This window comes from Sus scrofa, chromosome 9, assembly GCF_054392235.1.
Source record: "Sus scrofa isolate SSC_HxYL_T2T_F1_AM1 chromosome 9, Sscrofa_HxYL_maternal_Yorkshire_Landrace_v2.0, whole genome shotgun sequence".
Taxonomy (NCBI): Eukaryota; Metazoa; Chordata; class Mammalia; order Artiodactyla; family Suidae; genus Sus; species Sus scrofa.
In genome coordinates, this window is record NC_139391.1 from 115,954,502 (window position 1) to 115,972,581 (window position 18,080).

The 18,080-nt window shown below is 36.6% G+C and overlaps 1 protein-coding gene across 6 annotated transcripts in view; it reads right to left on the reverse strand.

Annotated features, from left to right (window-relative positions):
- CNTNAP2 (contactin associated protein 2) overlaps nucleotides 1–18,080 on the reverse strand; it is a 2,042,838-nt gene that overhangs the window by 1,408,460 nt on the left and 616,298 nt on the right. For all 6 annotated transcript variants that reach the window (XR_014816181.1, XR_014816180.1, XM_084977536.1 and 3 more), the window contains one exon: nucleotides 6,899–7,009. Coding sequence is in view for 4 of the 6 variants with exons in the window: in XM_084977536.1 (XP_084833662.1) it covers nucleotides 6,899–7,009 (111 nt within the window). In the remaining 2 variants the exon portion in view is untranslated. The remainder of the gene's footprint in view (nucleotides 1–6,898; nucleotides 7,010–18,080) is intronic.

Here is an 18,080-nt window from a genome sequence, read left to right on the forward strand (position 1 = left end):
GTAGCCATGGTTAATGCAACAGCTCTGATTCCATTCGATTCCTGATTTTCTCAGTGGTAAATATTCACTATGAACATAGCAAAACTGCAACTTCCTTAAAATAAGTAACTAACATTTTCTTCATTTCAAATGTCCCAAAGCTACAAAATTCTTTTCTCCAATTAAACCTATTTGCTCAACCAAAAATCATCATCCATTTTACCACTATCAAAGAGCCTTGCAAAGCAGTATTTTTAGAAACACAGTCGTGAACCCATGGGACCTAATGGTACTTCTAAGCATATTAAACAAACCCTGTTTAAAATGATTGATGTTCAGAATGTTTGGCTAAATCTTACAAAAGCTGCTCTCAAAGTGCAAGTGTGTTCTGCTGGCTCTAAAGGTGTTCCACAATAAAGAGGCTCTCTCTGGTTCCCCTAGAGAGGACCACCAAATACAATATTTGCCTGCCTGATTGCACTGTGGAAATGTTGTATCACACATATAAATGTTCATTGCACATATTCACATCACACACTCTGGGAATGGTGCTCTATGGGAAGTGCTACAAAGCCCAGCATAGATTTATATGGGGAGCATGAAAAAAGGTATTAAAAGTCCAACATTATAAAATTTGATGCCACAGCAAAAATATAGTTATATTGCTAATTAAAAAGACACATCTAAACAAATGTATGAATAATTTCTCAATGAACATGCTTCCAAAATTCTATCATTTTTCAAAAGGTGTCAATGATACAAAGGTATCCTCTATTGCACATGTAATTGTTTAAAGCTCCCAGTAAAGCCAAAGTTTCGATTTGTATTTGATAATTAAAATTTGAAAAGTTAAAACTTACAATGTTAATTAGATGGCTACTCTCACTTAATTGAAGAGGTGAATACAAAGTCCTATGGACATGTTTAGAAAAATCATTTAAAATATATATCTCAAAATATAGTCAAAATGTATAATGATGAGGGGAAAATGATTTTTTTTTTAATTCTCCCTAATGTCTAAACAATTCATTTTGGCTTTTCTGAGTATCATAAAATGCATAAATATGTATTAGATTGGATTCCATGAGATCTAATTCAAATAGCACAAATACAATAATCAGAACAAAATAACCTTTGAAAATCACTGACAAATTCATTTGCATTGAAAGGAGTTTGAGGTGAAAAGACTAAAGGAACATTTAAGTTCCAACAGCAGTCCAAAATTCATGCACAAAATCATTAAAATTTTCTAAGATGCTCTTTTACTGAGCTTTCAATTATTATGATATCATTTTTTATCTTAGGGTTAATAGAGGAAAAGTGCACACATTTGCAAATGCAGAAATTCCAGCAACCACTTTTTAGGGAGGCTTTGTTTTTTTGTTTGTTTGTTTGTTTTGTAACTTACAAACATTAGGAAGAATTTAAAAAAATCATTTTCCCCTCATCCTTATACATTTTAACTATATTTTGAAATATATATTTTAAATGATTTTTCTAAACATGTCCATAAGACTTTGTATTCACGTCTTCAATTAAGCGAGAGTAGCCATCTAATTAACATTGTAAGTTTTAAGGGTATTTGATTCAATCCTTGTTTTAAATATTTGAAAGGCAAGGGTATTTGATTCAATCTTTGTTTTAAATATTTTTACCTGTGGTGTTGTTTTAGGAGTTGGGGGTAATTGATGAGAAAGAAACTAATTAAATGCAACACAGTTTGTGTAAGTTATTTCATTTAATCTTGACAACAGCTCTGCAAAATTTTATAATTGATTCTATTTCAGAATATAAGCAAGGGTACCATGCCTGCAGGATTACCCTGGTATAATTATTAATAGCACTGTCACTGTCAAAACATCCTGGTTTGGCTGATAAATTATAGAACCATAACCACAGAAATCAGGAAGCTGAAATGCAGAACGTTAAAATAATTGACTAGTATCATGCTCACCCTTGGTCGATTCCATATTGGAACCTAGTTATGCATGAATACAGCCATTTCCTTTCCACTACTCAGCACTGCGTGAGGCAGAAAAATGAGCAGGGCTTTTCAGGAGAGTAATTCAAAGATGGAGTATAACCAGTCCAAATAGGAAAGTCAAATATCCTGAAATGCTACATTAAAAAAACAGTTCTCTGGATTTTTCTGCTCCCTAGGATCTGCTTTTAAAAGGTAAATGCTCCAGAAGGTGAACACTTTGACCAATGAATTCCAACAGAAGTCACAATGAATCATCAGTAAGCAGGAAATGGTGCAGATTAAGAGTGATACTAAGCGAAGTTGGTAAAAGCTAGAGAAGGAAGAGAAGGGAAGTGATGGAATGCAAGCTGCCAAAGAAGTTCACCAAATGGGAAATTTAGTCTATTTCATAATTTAAGCCTTGATGTTATAGTTTAAGGGAGGAGCTTTGTAATAAAGGTTAAAGATACTACCTGCTCTGGCAGATATTGGCAGCCAGGATGAGCAACATCAAACAGTGGAGTGGGTCAGGGATTGGAGAAAGCAGAGCAGAAGAGCCTCACTGGAAGGCATTCATGGTGCAAAGAAAGACTAAGTCTCCACCAAAAATCTGTGGTTCTGATGACTTTCCCAGTTCATAGTGGACCAGCTACAGTCTTGGGTTTAATTAGTTGTGACAGATCCTTTTACTATTTAAAGCTAAAAGAAGAGAAATTATATAAAGAGGAAAAGGAGGAGTTTTACAAATGTAATTAAGGGACGAAGGACTCGATGGTGCAACAGAGGAGAGAAAATGTTGCTTTCCAGGAGTAGCAGGAGGAGATCTCCAAAGAGCAGACTGAAGTCTGATTGCTTGCTGACCCATTTAGGAGGTTCTGCAAGAGGTGGCTTATCGTGTGGAAGCGTGTGCTGGCGAAGAGGCTGGCATTATGCTAATCACTAAAGCTCCCTTTTGGCCAACAGGAAGCAAAAAATGATTAAAACAATGACTGGACCAAGGCCTGGGGGCAATTATTGACTTTAGCCGTAGATTTGAGGGAAGGGAAGGGCTGCACTTCTTTTTAAGATACACGTGTGCACATTAAGAGGCTTCCAGATGTCTTTTATACATGTATTCCTCCCCTAAGTAATCATCATTCATATGGCCTGCAAATGCAATCTGTTCTCCCTGCTGGAGGAAATCAAGGATACATAAGTGCAAAACACCACCAACAACCACTGCTCTCTGCCCTTGGGTTTAAGAGAAGACAACAGGTTACCCAAATGGGAGGAATTTTCCAAGAGGCAAACCTAAAAAGTCTGAGGAGTGGCAAGCAGTGAAGTATCTACTAAGTAAAAGTACAGTGGCAAGAGGGTAAAAGAAAGAAATGTGGAAATGTGAGTCAAACTTGTCACCTTTTTTGTAAGTTCTTTTTGGGTTAATTCAAGTGCAGGACTTGATATTGCTTCTTTTGGCATAAACAGCATGAAGAGTGTCAGATTTGAGTAGCAGACATGGATGTGTGTTCCGATCCATGGCTACACCACTTTAGACCCTTGAGTGTAGATTCTTAGTGTCTTTTTAGTTTTCTACACTTATTATTTTGGTCTGCAAAATGGGGACAATGATAAATTTTTTATGAGGATTTCTTCAGTAACTAGGTAGACAAATGTACTAAAATTAGCTCAGGCCAGAGGAAGCGATTGTTAGAACTAGAAAGGTAAGTGTCACAGGCTTAAGCAGCAATACAACCAGAGGTGATGGCAGCAGAATGGGAGGGAGAACAGCGACTCTGTCCATCCTCTACGTGGACTCACCTGGCCGCCAACCCTCCCTTCTTCTCAAGCACCTGCTTCACTCCTCTCTGTCTTATTTACATGTGGCCAATCATGGTTTCCCCAGTAGTCTCCTCAGTTCCCAAGTTCATGTCACATAAATAAGGCAAAGATGCTGACAGCATCAACTGAGATTGTGGGTTCTCTCTAATCACCTGTGGCTAGTGGACTATGTGGTAGAAGGACTGTCCCTTTGGGGCAGAAGAGAGAGGATGATTTCAACAAAAGGCATGTAGAGTGGACAGTCGAAAATTTGGCAGAAAAAAATGTTAGGCGTCTCTAACTTATTCTATCTAACAAGGTTGTGAAGATCCAGGGCCATTTAGAACACATAGGAAAGCACTTTATAATCAGTAAAATATAAATGTAAGATGGTGGATACCTTACACAAAACTCTCAAAGGGTTAACACCTGGGCTACTCTTTGGGAAGAGCAATCCATCTAATTGGTATTGACTTAGGATGACACAAAACTGGGAAATCTTCAATGAATAAAAATGGGGAGATAAATACAGAACACAGATCACAGGAGGTATGTATTTTTCTACAACAAATAAACAAACAAGCAAACAAACCCCTCCAAGCTCTTAAAACAGTAGTTTCCAAAAGAAATGACAGAATTACAAGTGAATTTTCCATTTAAACATCGCATTTCCCCTCAGTTTTGTCATGTTCTATTTCCTGACATCAAGGTTGTGGCAGACGGATCGTATTCAGGAGAACAGAAAACTAAATTCTATTTTATAAGTGTGTGTCAGTTTGTCATCTGAATGTACATATGCATTTATATTCTGCTTTTCTATGTATTCCTCTATCTATCTCTCCAAAATGCATTTGAAGAATATCATTTAAATAAATGATAAAACTTGAAGCAATGTTTATCAACAAAAGGCTGAACTGAATTTGTTCTTTTCTGTTTTTGAATAATTAGGAAGTTGCTTTCTTTTATCCTTCTCTGTCAGTATAAGCTCTTGCTTTCACATGCTTATGTGGTATATGTACCAAATGATTCCTGCCAATAGTCAAGTAAGAAAATATATCTCTAGAATTTCTTGCTTTCTTTACATATATTTTATTTTTTTCTCTCTTTGGAACTCTTGGCTGCCTTTATCTATTTTTAAGATATGTAATTTTGTGCTGCACCAAAAAACAAAACAAAGCAATTCTCAATCAATGCTGATCACTTAGCATGAATTCCACCCAAATGACTACCCTCCCAAGGGTATTTGCATATAAATGTTATAATGGAATAAAAAGCTTTATTTTTTTATTGAAATAACTGTATGTGAATTTCTTTTTTTTTTCTCTTGTAGAGGAAATAAAGCTCCTCTCTGATGCTTGCTACTTTGACCCATACTGAAGTCATCAAACAGTGTTAACTAGACTTACTGTGGTAATCATTTTTCAATGCGTACATACATATGCATATAAAATCATTATATTGTTCACCTGAAACTATATCTGGTCCTGTCCTTATGCCTCAATTAAAAAAAAAAAAAAAAGAACAACTTACTGCAAAAAAAGCAGCTGATGAATACCGCTTTTATTGACTACTGCTTTTAATTCAAAACTGAATACACATTTAACAGTTATATCCCTCTACCTTTACCTATGTATCTCTTTCACCAACAGTTTCTTAATTGATTAAAGTATCTTCACATGTCTATGAATTTCTGTATATATTATTCTACTTTTTCCTCACATATTTTCCTCTCCTCTTTAGTGTTTTTGAACCTCTCTAATATCTTTTTCACTTTTCTGATATTTTTTCTTTCATTTCCTCTTATTTCTTTTTCCTCTTTTGCATTTTCTCCTGTTCCTTTTCACCTTTGTTTCTATTTTCCCCCACTCCCTCTCTCCCTCTCTTTCTTTTCTTCCTTCTATATTTGTCCACTTCTTTCCCTTGAATTGACTGTGATTTAAGCTTACTATTTTCTGTTTTAGTGAATAAAGATTATGGTCCTTGTTGGTTGATACATATTTATCCAAGAAAATATCATTTCCTTCCTTTTTAAGCTGCTGCTCATTGATATTTATATCAGTGCTCCTCTGAAGCAAAATAGTTTTAAATTTCTGTTCTTAATCATCTTCTTTTACCATCAACTGCTGTCTGCTTCAAAATCATCATTTACCAATTAATGCAAAGTCCCAAACACAACTTTTAGTTGCACATTTACAGCAATTTTCTACACGGTTTTAATAGCAAAGTCAAATTCTGAGCACTGAAGGAGAAATTGCAAAGGGTCATACTTTTTCATCCTACATTTTCAGTAGAAACCGTGTATATTATTTAAAAAAAAAAAAGCCGTGAATAACGAAGTATTCTTTTTCATGCATGGTACATATATTTGGAATCAGTTCTTTTTAATGCCTTTCTAAACGATTTTCTGATTAACAAGAATTTTCTTAACTCAGAATTTTTATGTCATTTTGAATCCATTATCATAGGCAATTCCATAAATTATTTCTCCTTACTTTATCACCTCTCACTTCCAACCCAAATGTCTCTGTATCACTCCACAACAGTCAGCTACAAAAGAGGCTTAATAAATGTCTATGGCTCTGTTAATAGAAGTGGGAAGAATGATTTCACGTGCTAGCTAATGGACTCTTGTACAATAAAACATACTTTAGAAATGCAGTTGTAACCTAGAAATTGTCATACGAAGTGAAGTAAGTCAGACAGAGAAAGACAAATATCATATAAGATCACTAATATGTGGAATCCAATTAAAAATGATACAGAAGAACTTATGCACAAAACATCAATAGACTCACAGATCTTGAAACCAAACTTATGGTTACCCAAGAGGAAATGTTGGGGGGTAGAATAAATTAGGAGGTTGAGATTAAGATATACACTCTACCATACATAAAATAGATAAGTAACAAGGACCTACTGTATAGCACAAGGAAATCTACTCAATACTATATTAAGTAAAAACCTACATGGGAAAGAATCTGAAAAGGAATGAATATATGCATATATAAAGCTGATTCATTTTGCTGTACACCTCAAACTAACACAACTCTGTAAGTCAACTATACTCCAATAAAATTTACAAAGAAAGAAATGCAGTTGTAAATATAACATGTCCTCATTTAAAATATTTGTCAACAAATGAAATAAAAGTCGCCTTACCCCCTCTCTTGTTGATCTTGGCATAGCCAGGAGAATAGCTCCCAGACATCGAGGATGAGCTGCTGAAAGCTACATGGGGAAGTCCTGACACAAGTGGCTCATCACATTTTTCTGAAAATAAAAGAGAGTGAGATTCAATAAAGATCTTTAAATAATCGCTGGCATATTTTCACTAAAATAATTGTTGAACATATCCTACATTTAAAAATCTACGCTCGAAGTTCCCATAGTGGCTCAGTGGTTAACAAATCTCACTAGCATCCATGAGGATGTAGGTTCGATCCCTGGCCTTGCTCAGTGGGTTGAGGATCCGGCATTGCCATAAGCTGTGGTGTAGGTTGCAGACGCGGCTCGGATCCCGCGTTGCTGTGGCTCTGGCGTAGGCCAGCAGCTACAGCTCCAATTCGACCCCTAGCCTGGGAACCTCCATATGCCGCAGGTGCAGTCCAAAAAAAAGTAAATAAAAATCTATGCTGTAACATCTAGCAAATGAGCAGAATTTGGGTAACTCAATTATGATACTTCTAATAAACTATAGGAACAGTTTAAACAGCTTCCTGATTTGCAAGAGTTATAACTAAGATAAAGTGCCTTATTCCCAAGGGTCTCAAATGTAGGCTTGCTGTCTCAGAATCATGAATAAAGTCATGGTGGCTTATTTCACAAGCTTTGGAATTTGGCATCTCCTGAAAATCTTGTTATTTATTTACTATAGGGATTCAGAGTAGAAACACTGAGATTGGGAAGGGAAGACTGGGGGAAATAATATCCAAACCAAAAGATTAGGAAATAGGTGCCAGTGAGGAGAACACAAGATAATCACCAACAGGAAATGCACTGCTGTCTAAAAAATCAATCAGTTCCCATCATACTTGGCCAATTGTCTGCACTGGAACCAGATGGTTCCTCAATTCTATTCTCCACTTGGCTTCTACACTGCCATTCACTTTTTTTCTCTCCTCCCTTATGACTGCTGACTCTCTCTCTCATTCCACTTTGATAGATCTTTCTCATTTTCCTAATGTCTAAATGCTAAAGTGCCCTGGACTCAATTCTTAGATATCTTCTCAGGCTCCCCCTTACTCTCAGGGAGACTGCATCAAGGGCTGTGTCTTCTCTTAATAGAATATCCCACATCCTACCACCTCACATCACCTGGTCCAAGCAACCATCACCAATCACTGCTATGAAGACTGAACAGTCTTTCTGTTCAGTCTTGCTCTACCCCTTCTGCACACAGCAGCCAAAGGGACAGTTTTGAAAATGTTCTTTGTAAGGTGGTCCCTACACTCAAAATATCTTCTGGCTTCTGCTTTCAATCACTTGGAATGAAGTCTGGAGCCCTCCAAAGGCCCACAGTGGCCCCTGCCCTGATCACATCTTCCAGCATCCTTGTCCTTTACTGTCCAGGCACCCTTTCCTTCTAACTGCAACAACAGACCTCCTCCAGCCGTGGCCTCTGCTGTTACTCTCCCAGCTACCACAAGGATCATCCCTCACACCCCCAGGTTCTGCATCATGTTCTCTTTCACCACTGTAGACAAGCTTTTCTTGTCTGCATCACCACCCCTGCCACACTAGCATGGCGCTGCCGTCACTCCCTATACCTACTTCCTGCTTTATTTTCCTTTATAGCATTTAGAGCCACCTGACATGTTATGTTTTCACTCATTCAATTGTTTGGTTGCTTTTCTCTCCCACTAGGCTTGAAGTTCTGTGGAGCTTGTTTATTGAGCTTTATGGAACTTTATTGTTTTGGAGAGTTTTGCTTAATTGTTTACTTTCCAGTGATCTGAACAGCCAGCGCCTGGCACTTGGCACCCACTCTAATATCATTTGTAGAATGGATGGATGAACAAGTGAATGAATGGATGATGAGTGACAAACAACAACTAAACTTGATAGATCCAAAGAGTCTGCAAGCACAATATTATATTACAGCATGGCACAAAAACTTCTTAGAGAGATAGTCTTAAATCTTCAAGAAATGTTTACACATGCTCAGGATTGTTTAGTAAGACACAGAACTACACTGTATCTTCTCTCTCAGATAGTCATAAACAGGGAAAAAAACTAGCAATAGAAGGAATGAACCAGTTTTTCTGCAAAGTCACTCAAGTGGAGTGAAGTCCCCAGTGATATTGGGGAAATGAATTATTATTCATTAGCTCACCACTCAAGTGTGTACAAAACTGAACTTAAACACGTCCATCCTTGTAAAACACTGTTAGATTTCTTATTTTTCTTGGTTATGTAGTAAGTGCCTCTGGGAAATATGGCATGTGTGTATGAATATATTCCCCAGAAAGTTAAATGTAAAAGAATAAAAAGATGAACATAAAATTTATTTTAAATTATCAGTATACTAAGTGAGAATCTCTAGTGAATGATTTCACATTAATTGTAAAAATTTACTATTCAGCAAAACTGCCAGTGAGCACACATAGAAAACCTTGATTTCCTAGCTTCTGACTCAGTCTAACTTCTTTTGATTAAGTTCTGCATTTAACTGGAGTAATCATTAATTATAAAATTTATATTCTATTAAGAATGTGCTCATGTTCATTCACTTTTATTCTATCCACCCAAATAAAAGAACCCATGACATATACACTACTCTATTTAAAACAGATAACCAACTAAGATCTACTGTCAAGACCAAGAACTAGACTCAATATTTTGTAACAACCTATAAGGGAAAAGAATCTAAAAAAAGAATATATATTCACATATAATGTGAATCACTTTACTGCACACCTGAAACTAACACAACATTGTAAATCAACTATATTTCAATTAAAAAATAAAATTAGAAGTTCCTGCTGTGGCACAACGGGATTGGTGGCATCTTTGCAGTGCCAGGACACAAGCTTGATCCTAGGTTTGGCACAGTGGGTTAAAAGGATCCAGCGTTGCCACAGCTGCAGCAGCAGCAGCAGCATAGGTTGCAACAGCAGCTTGGATGATGCCAGGCTGGGAACTCCGCATGCCACATGGAGGCCAAAAAACAAATTAAATTTTAAAAATAAGGTTAAAAATAAAATTTTTAAGAAATTTAAAAAACAATCCAGGCACAGGAAATGTAACAGGAGATGAAACTGACAACATTCCTGTCCTCATGTAACTTATGTTTCAGTGGAAAATAAAAAGTGACTAAAGCAAAAATAAACATGTAAAAACCAATAGGTAAGTTATAGTATGAGAGAGTGATAATTACTACAGAGTTACAACTAAAGATATAACAGAAGGCAATCAATTGGGCTAGTTTCTACCTGATAATAAGGAATGATACATTTTCCAAAAGTAAGCATCCAGTGCATCTATATCGTTACATGTAACACATGGGAAGTCATTAAAATAAAGTTAAATAATTAAGTGATTTATTAGCTAGTTTAAATTAACTTAAATACAGCAGTTGTAAAAATCTGAGGATAGCTTATCCCTATTATATCTTTTCAAAAATTTAAGTTCCATAACAAATTGATCATCTTCATGCCAAATTAAAAAATGTTCACCAATTTTTAAAAACTCCTATAAATCAGAATAACAAAAATTAGAATAAAACTTGGATCAGGTAAGAGAAGAATACATAAAAGATTTTTTTCTTTAAGAAAAAAAGGTGACAATAAATTATCAGAATTTAAACCTTGGCAATCTCACAATTTTCTAAATGGAGACAAAATCTATAACCATATAATTAAGTAAGGAAAACGCTACATGAACTGTATGCTTTCCTAGAAGACTTTAATCACAAATATCTATTGAGATCTTATTCTATGCTTTCTAACCTCTTTGGGTAATAAAATTATCTATCTGTCTATCTATCTATCTAATCTATATTCTATTTCCCATTCCTTCGTGAATGCCAATAATATATGGACCCACTTAAAGTAATTAAATGTGAAACAAGAGAATGGTACCAAACAGTTTGGAAATCAATGGTGAATAGAATATAATCAAATTCTGATAGTATCAAACAAATGAAAAATGCAGGGCTGTTATTTAAGTGACCTCCTTGTCCCTCCTGACTCTATCCCAAGTGTGTGACCTTGAGTATGTCTGTTAACCCCCATTCTACAGATGAATCATACATAACATGAGGAAATTAAGTTTCTCACAAGCCCTAAAACCCTGGAGCATTGTCAAGAGAGGGGTTCACAGCTATGTCCCACAGGCCACGTCTGGCCCACTGCTGGCTTTCGTGAGTAAAGCTGTGTTGGAATACAGCCCCACTTACTTATTTGGGTATCCTGGGGGCTATGTTCACACCTCAGCAGAATATCACAAAAAGAGATAGGACAGTCTCCAAAGCTCAAGTGCTTACTATATGACCTTTTACAGAACACATTTTCCAACTCTTCATGTGGTATAAAAAATAGTCCATGTATCCGTGAAGAAGAATGATTAATGATCACATAATGAAATAATTAGGATAACCTGAAGATGCCTTGAAGACTTCCTGAGGAATTGAGGGGCTAGATGAAGAGGGTTAAGGACACTGCAGAATGAGGAATCAGCGTAGGCAAAATCATGGCAGCCACCATGGGTATGAAATCTCCAGAGACGGTGGTCGCAGCATTCCAGGCATGGTCATATTGCCATACTGACTATTATGATGAATTATCCATTTTTATCTCCAACGGTAATAATAATTATTACACATGCCATCTTCCAAAGAGTCAGCCTGTTTGTTTTTCTGGAACATGTGTCTCAATATTCTGCAGACATTAAATATTAGGATGTCAGGCAAATCCCTGGAGAAAGGTAGAATTTTTATAGTAGTAGTAGCGATTGAGAAAGAGAGAAGGCTAACATTTGAAATAATTTAGTTTTGTAGTTTCCCATACCAGGATGGCTTCCAAAACTATGGCCATGCAGTTATGGCAAATATTTGATCTCCAGTGTACTTCTCTTCCAGGGAATCTTGGATGAAAACTAGAAGAGCAGATGGGCCTTGAGTTTTATTTTCACACAATTTCAGTCAATCAGGAAAAGCAGACTAGCTATAAGAATTCCCCACTAATTCAAGCTGGAACAGAGGGAGTGATTGGCAAATAAAGATGAAATAACTTTGCCCTTCACCTATGAGAGTATGGCTGAGTGAGAGCTCTATTGGCAAGCAGTTTGGGCAGGAGTTTGCAAGGTCAAAGGACTTCAGAATATATGTAATTGACATTAGAGTAGCATTCAAAGGTATCTCTGATTAAAACATAATGGTGGAAAAATTTTCACGACACATCTATTCTCTTACTCTTTTTGGCATACATATATAAATAAAGGTGCCCATCATTACCAACCTTCTCTTCAACAAAGAAGCCAGACAATGCCTTTAAAAATTATAGCACTTAAAAACATATAAATAAATAAATATGTACATAAAAGATATATATTTATATCACACAGAGCAAATATCCAGAAAACAATTAAGGAGAGCAAAGGACTCCAGAACTAAATGGTGGTATCTGGATAGAAATTTTGGCGATATCTTGGATTCGTATTTAGAAAAAAAAAAGAAATCACGGTGAATGGCATGTTCTCAGGGGCATGCCTCATTCCATGAGCTCCTTACATCCTATGCATTCAATCCCTAACTTTTGAAGCGAAAGCTGCACATTCTACCTGCCTTAGGTTTTATGACCGTCTTCACCATTGTCGGGACAAACATAAGAGACCGGACTTCCCTCTGAACTCTTCTATTTCCAATCAATAGCTTCCTGCCTTTCTCCTAATGGCAAAACTGTCTTGAATTACAAGCTAAATGGTTGTGCTAATTCCCTTCCCTCAGAGCATCTCAGTTTCTCCCAGAGATGGTCTCTTTTACCCTGATGTTCCTTTCAGGGTCCAGAGCCTTATCTCAGTGCTCCAGGAGTGCACCTTGCCCTCACTCCTGAATTCCCTTATGCTCTGTCCACTCACCCAAGTGCCCAATGGCAGCCAACTGTTGTACTCACCAGCTGAGTCAGCAACTACCTGAGTATCTACCTACTGATTACCATGTTATCCTCCATACCACCTGCCTGGCTTTCTAGACAAATCACGCTTTGGGTGACATTGCTGCAAATATCTTGGACCAATAAAGTGTTATTCTTATCTAGCCTAATGGACAGTTTCAGGATTTGAATGAAAAGGAGACTGATGGCATTCATGACACAGGTGCTTCCTAAGTCATCACCAAGGTTAATATAGCCCCTTAAATTCTTCATACATCATAAAGAGCATCAGTTTCCAGGTTCTGACCAGAAGAAGACTTGTATGGGATCTAGCACTTCTTCATTTTAGAGACTTCATTCCCAAGACTGTGATTCCGTGTGTGTAATTTCCCTCTCAGTAAAGAGGGAAAAAGGAAGGAAGGAAAGAGAGAAATAAAGAGGATGAAAGAATGAGAGAGATAAAGAAAGGAAAGAAAGAAGGAAGGGGGAGGGAGTGAGGAAGCAAGGGAGGAAGGAAAGAAGGAAGGACGGAAAAAAGACACAACACTAACAATAACTTCACAATCTGTTTCTTTGCAGCTATGGCAGACCCACTATTTTTACTCCCTATAAACTTGGGCAGCTGGCTACAGAAGTATTTTGTTTTGATGCACATAGAAACATGGTGCTTCATCTTCTTTCCTCACTGTGTGTTACTTGAATAGGCTCTATATTTTTCACCTCAGAACTCTGCCAACTTTATCATTCTATTAAAAAACAAAAACTGAGTGTATTCCATATGTTATCTACGGAAAGCCTGGAGCCTGATTACTTCTATGAAAAGGTGTAATCCAATCTGGAAGCCAAATGTCCTTAATAATTTATACATATTTTACTATTTATATATATTATATTACTTAACTGTATGGAAAGTATAGGAAATAGAAATATGACACTCTCTTCCAGAAATTTGTGTATTTTTTTGCATCATTTAAGTTCATTTATTTTACCTTATTGTTGTCTAACAAATATTCGTGGAATAGTTGTAACTTGCAGAAGTAGAATTAGGCTGAAGTTTCCCCAATATAAGCACATGGAAGAGAGAGCATGTTCTCACAATAAAAAAAAAATCAAGATTTTATTACTAGAGGCATGAAGTTAGATGACTAACTTCTATCTTATCCAGTCTCCTCGGTTTTCTCCATTATTTCAAACGTCCTTTTCTACTTTGGGATAAGTTTTTCTAGGATTTTTATATCATAGCAATAGACAATAAATGGTTAAAAAATCAGTATTATAAGAGCATTCTAGAAAAATGTTTGCTCCTCCTTAGGGCAAAAGCACCAATGACTCCAATTCATCTCCTATTTTATATATCTTCATTTCCATTGTATTTTCCTTCCATTTTTATCATTCATACCTTGCTTTGTGTACCTCTTGCTCCAACTTCTCTGGCGTATTTTTTTTTCTTTTTTTTTTAGGGCTGTGCATGCAGCATATGGAAGTTCTAGGGCTAGAGGTCGAATCGGAGCTACAGCTGTTGACCTACACTACAGCCATAGCAACTGGGCATCTGAGCCATGTCTGTGACCTACCCCACAGCTCACGCCAGTGCCAGATCCCTAACCCACCGAGCAAGGCCAGGGATTAAACTCGCATCCTCATGGATACTGCTCGGATTTGTTACCACTGAGACACAACAGAAACTCCTCTGGTCTACTTTTTGTCACTGAAAATGAGATCAGTTTTTTTTCTTGGTTCTATAAAATTTCATCAGTACAGAGACAGAAAAGACTCTCATAATCCATAGAAGTAATCACTGTTATTAGTCTTCACACACACACATACACACACAAACACATATTACATTAATATAACATATGCTAAATAAACATTTACAATAGTAATATACTTTGACCTATCATAGAAACTCCCATACAAATATTACCTTTTGTTTTAAAGTAAAAACAAATATTGTTTTTTGTATTTCATTTTATAAAGAGATCTTTTATTTGGTTCTGCATAGCAGGGTCAAATTCCTTTGCACAGGGAAATGCAAGGGTGTTAGCTCCTTGGTAAAAGAGATTATAGAAGTAAATTGAGAAATTACTTGTCTTTCCATACAATGTATGAAAGAATGGATTTGGTTTTACCTAAACACAAAAAGACTTTATGGGGACAGCAATCATGATGAGAAGCACAATTTGTTTGCCATCAAGTGCTAATTAAGGGAAAAGTTAAAGATAATGACTTTTGAATTAAATCAACTGAAAGGACACATTTTATTTGAGATGTAATGAAAATCAGTGAGTGAAAAAAGGAAACCCCTTTTCCTTTCGCTGAATCTTCCCACTTTACTACTCCTGTTTTCCTTTTTATGTTTTTTCCATTGACCAGGACACAACCCAATGTGCTACCATATGCATTACAGTAGCCTTGAGTTAAGTGAGGCAGCTTTCCCATCTTCTATCTCAGTAGCATAAGCAATAGAGACCATTAAACTAGAACCAGTAAAAAAGTGAACAGTAACAGCAATCACTTATTGAGTACTTATGTGACAGTCAATGCAGTAAATATTTTGAGAGAATTATTTCAGTGAGTTATTAGAGTAAGCCTTTGACACAGGTATCATTACCATTGTACAGAGGAGGAAGCTTGAGACCACACAGTTAAAGAATAAAAGATCTAGGGCCAGTGCTATACAGTGCTAGTCACTTATAATGGATCATGATAATGTGAGAAAAAAGAATGTATAATGTATGTGTGACTGGGTCACCTTGCTGTACAGCAGAAAATTGACAGAACACTTTAAACCAGTTATAATGGAAAAAATAAAAAATCATTAAAATAAAATGAAACAAAATGCATGGTAAAATTAAAATACAATTTAAAATTAAAAAAAAAAAAAAAATCCAGGGCTAAAACCAATTTGAGCCTGATCACAAGGCCTATGTTTTCTGAAGTCTACATTTCAAGGACATGACACTTCTAGACTCACTATGCATAAAATTTGTATATGTTGCATTGGATTCATTCCCAGATATGCAGATTGACTAATAATATCGAAGTGCTCATATTTTTCTTACCACCTCCCATTCTGATCCCAGGAATTTACTAGAAGTGATACCCTACAGCATGATACTGCAGCAATTCCAGTATCTTCTTGCACAACAGACATGTATCTTTCAACTAAAATGAAGAGACTCCTGCTGTTTGAAATAGGTGTTTTCAGAGAAAACCGTACATAATCAGCCACTCAGTTGATACGCCTACATCCAATAAATATAAGGTTTGGCAAAGTACGTCAAGCGTACTCCATTTATTCATGTAATAAATTCTATTAGGTAGTTATTTCCTGCTTCAATCTTAATCACCTTAAAATCCATTTTCTTTACAGTTGCCAGATACATCTTGTAAATAGGGGGATCATATTATTCCTTGCCTTGACAACATCCTGACGGCTTCCCCTTGCACTGAGTGTGAAAACTCAATTCCACCAAAGACTGCAATGGCCTGGCCCTGAAGTAGCTCTGGTGTTATTCCATTTCACTCTTTTCCTATGGGTCACTAAGCTCTAGCTTCACTTCTTTCTCTTTTGCAGATACATCAAGCAAGCTCCTGCTCAAGGGCCTTCCCCTCTCCCTGCAACCTGATTGGAATTCCTCTCACCAGTAAAAAACAAAACAAAACAAAACAAAACAAAAAAGCGATTTCCATGATGGCCTAATGGTTAAGGACTGGGTGTTGTCACTGCTGTGGCTCAGGTTACTCTTGTGGCTCTGGTTCCATTCCTGGCCCAGGAACTTCTGCACACCATGTGCAAGACCAAAAAATTCCCTTCACCAGCTCTAAAGAGGGCTGGCTCCTTGCTACTCAGCCTTCAACACCAAAAGCCACCCTCTCTTTCCCTGGCTAGTATATAAATCATCAACACAAGTACAGGGGGTGGGAGAGGGATGGCCTGGGTATTTGGGATCAGCATATGCACACTGTGGTATATAGAATGACAGTCAATGGGGAACTGCTATATAACACAGGGATCTCCTCACAATATTCTGTGATGATCTATCTGGGAAAAAATCTGAAAAAGAATGGATGTGTGTATATATGTAGCTGAATAACTTGTACAGCAAAATTATCACAACATTATAAACCAACTATATTTCAATAAAAATTTAAAAAATGAAAAAAAATTCTTCAACATTCACCTTCATACCCTCCACACACTATTTATTTGCTATTTGAACATATTATTTTATATGGTTCACAGCACCAATCACAATCCAAAATAATCCCAAATATTTATTTTTTTAAAAAACTTTTTAATTACTTTTTTGTTGTTGACTGGACTGCCAGAGCAATGGGAACAGAGCATGTGCCTGTCCTGCTAAGCCTGTATTCCCAGGGTCTAAGAACCAGGCATGCAGTACAAATGCCATAAAATGCTGTTGCATCAATAAATTACTGACAATGATAAGTAATAAATACATCTAAATGTGGACAAGGCAAAATAGTTCCTGATTTTGCCCACTGAGATATATGCACTTTATCCAATGTCCATTTTCTCATTTTTCCATTTGAAAAACTGCTTGTGCAGAGACAGTTGGGTTTATCCCAGCATCTTGTGCATAGACTTTCCTCACTGTACCTCACATATGAAAGATCATCTCTCTGATCCTTATCAACTTAAAATGACTTGTAATTTGAACCCTTGGATTATAGAGAGAGTTTTTCTGCGTCATCAGTATGTGCCTTTAGAACTTTTAAAACACCTTGGGAAGTGAATTTCATAAGAGTTGAACCTATTGATGTTTCTGAGACAGTTATTTTATAACTCTTTTTTTGTTTGTTTTCAAAAGAACATAAGAATTTGGTATATGTAATATAATACTTTCACTCTGTATCACTGAAAATCTATTGTGATAAGTTTTGCTTATATGTTGATCTCCCCGCTATATGGTGATCTCTTCTGCAAGAAGGGGACTTCTTTACATTCTCCATATGTGGAACATAGAACACAGGGTAGGGATTTTCATATGCTTTGAAAAAATCACAATCAGTACAGTTGCATCTGATAATGAATAGATTCAATGCTATTATCTAAAAAAAAAATCAGGAGTTCCTGTCATGGCTCAACAGTTAAGGAATCCGACGAGCATCCATGAGGCTGCAGGTTCGATTTCTGGTCTCGCTCAGCGGGTTAAGGATCAGGCATTGCCGTGAGCTGTGGTGTAGGTCGCAGACGCGGCTTGGATCCTGTGTTGCTGTGGCTG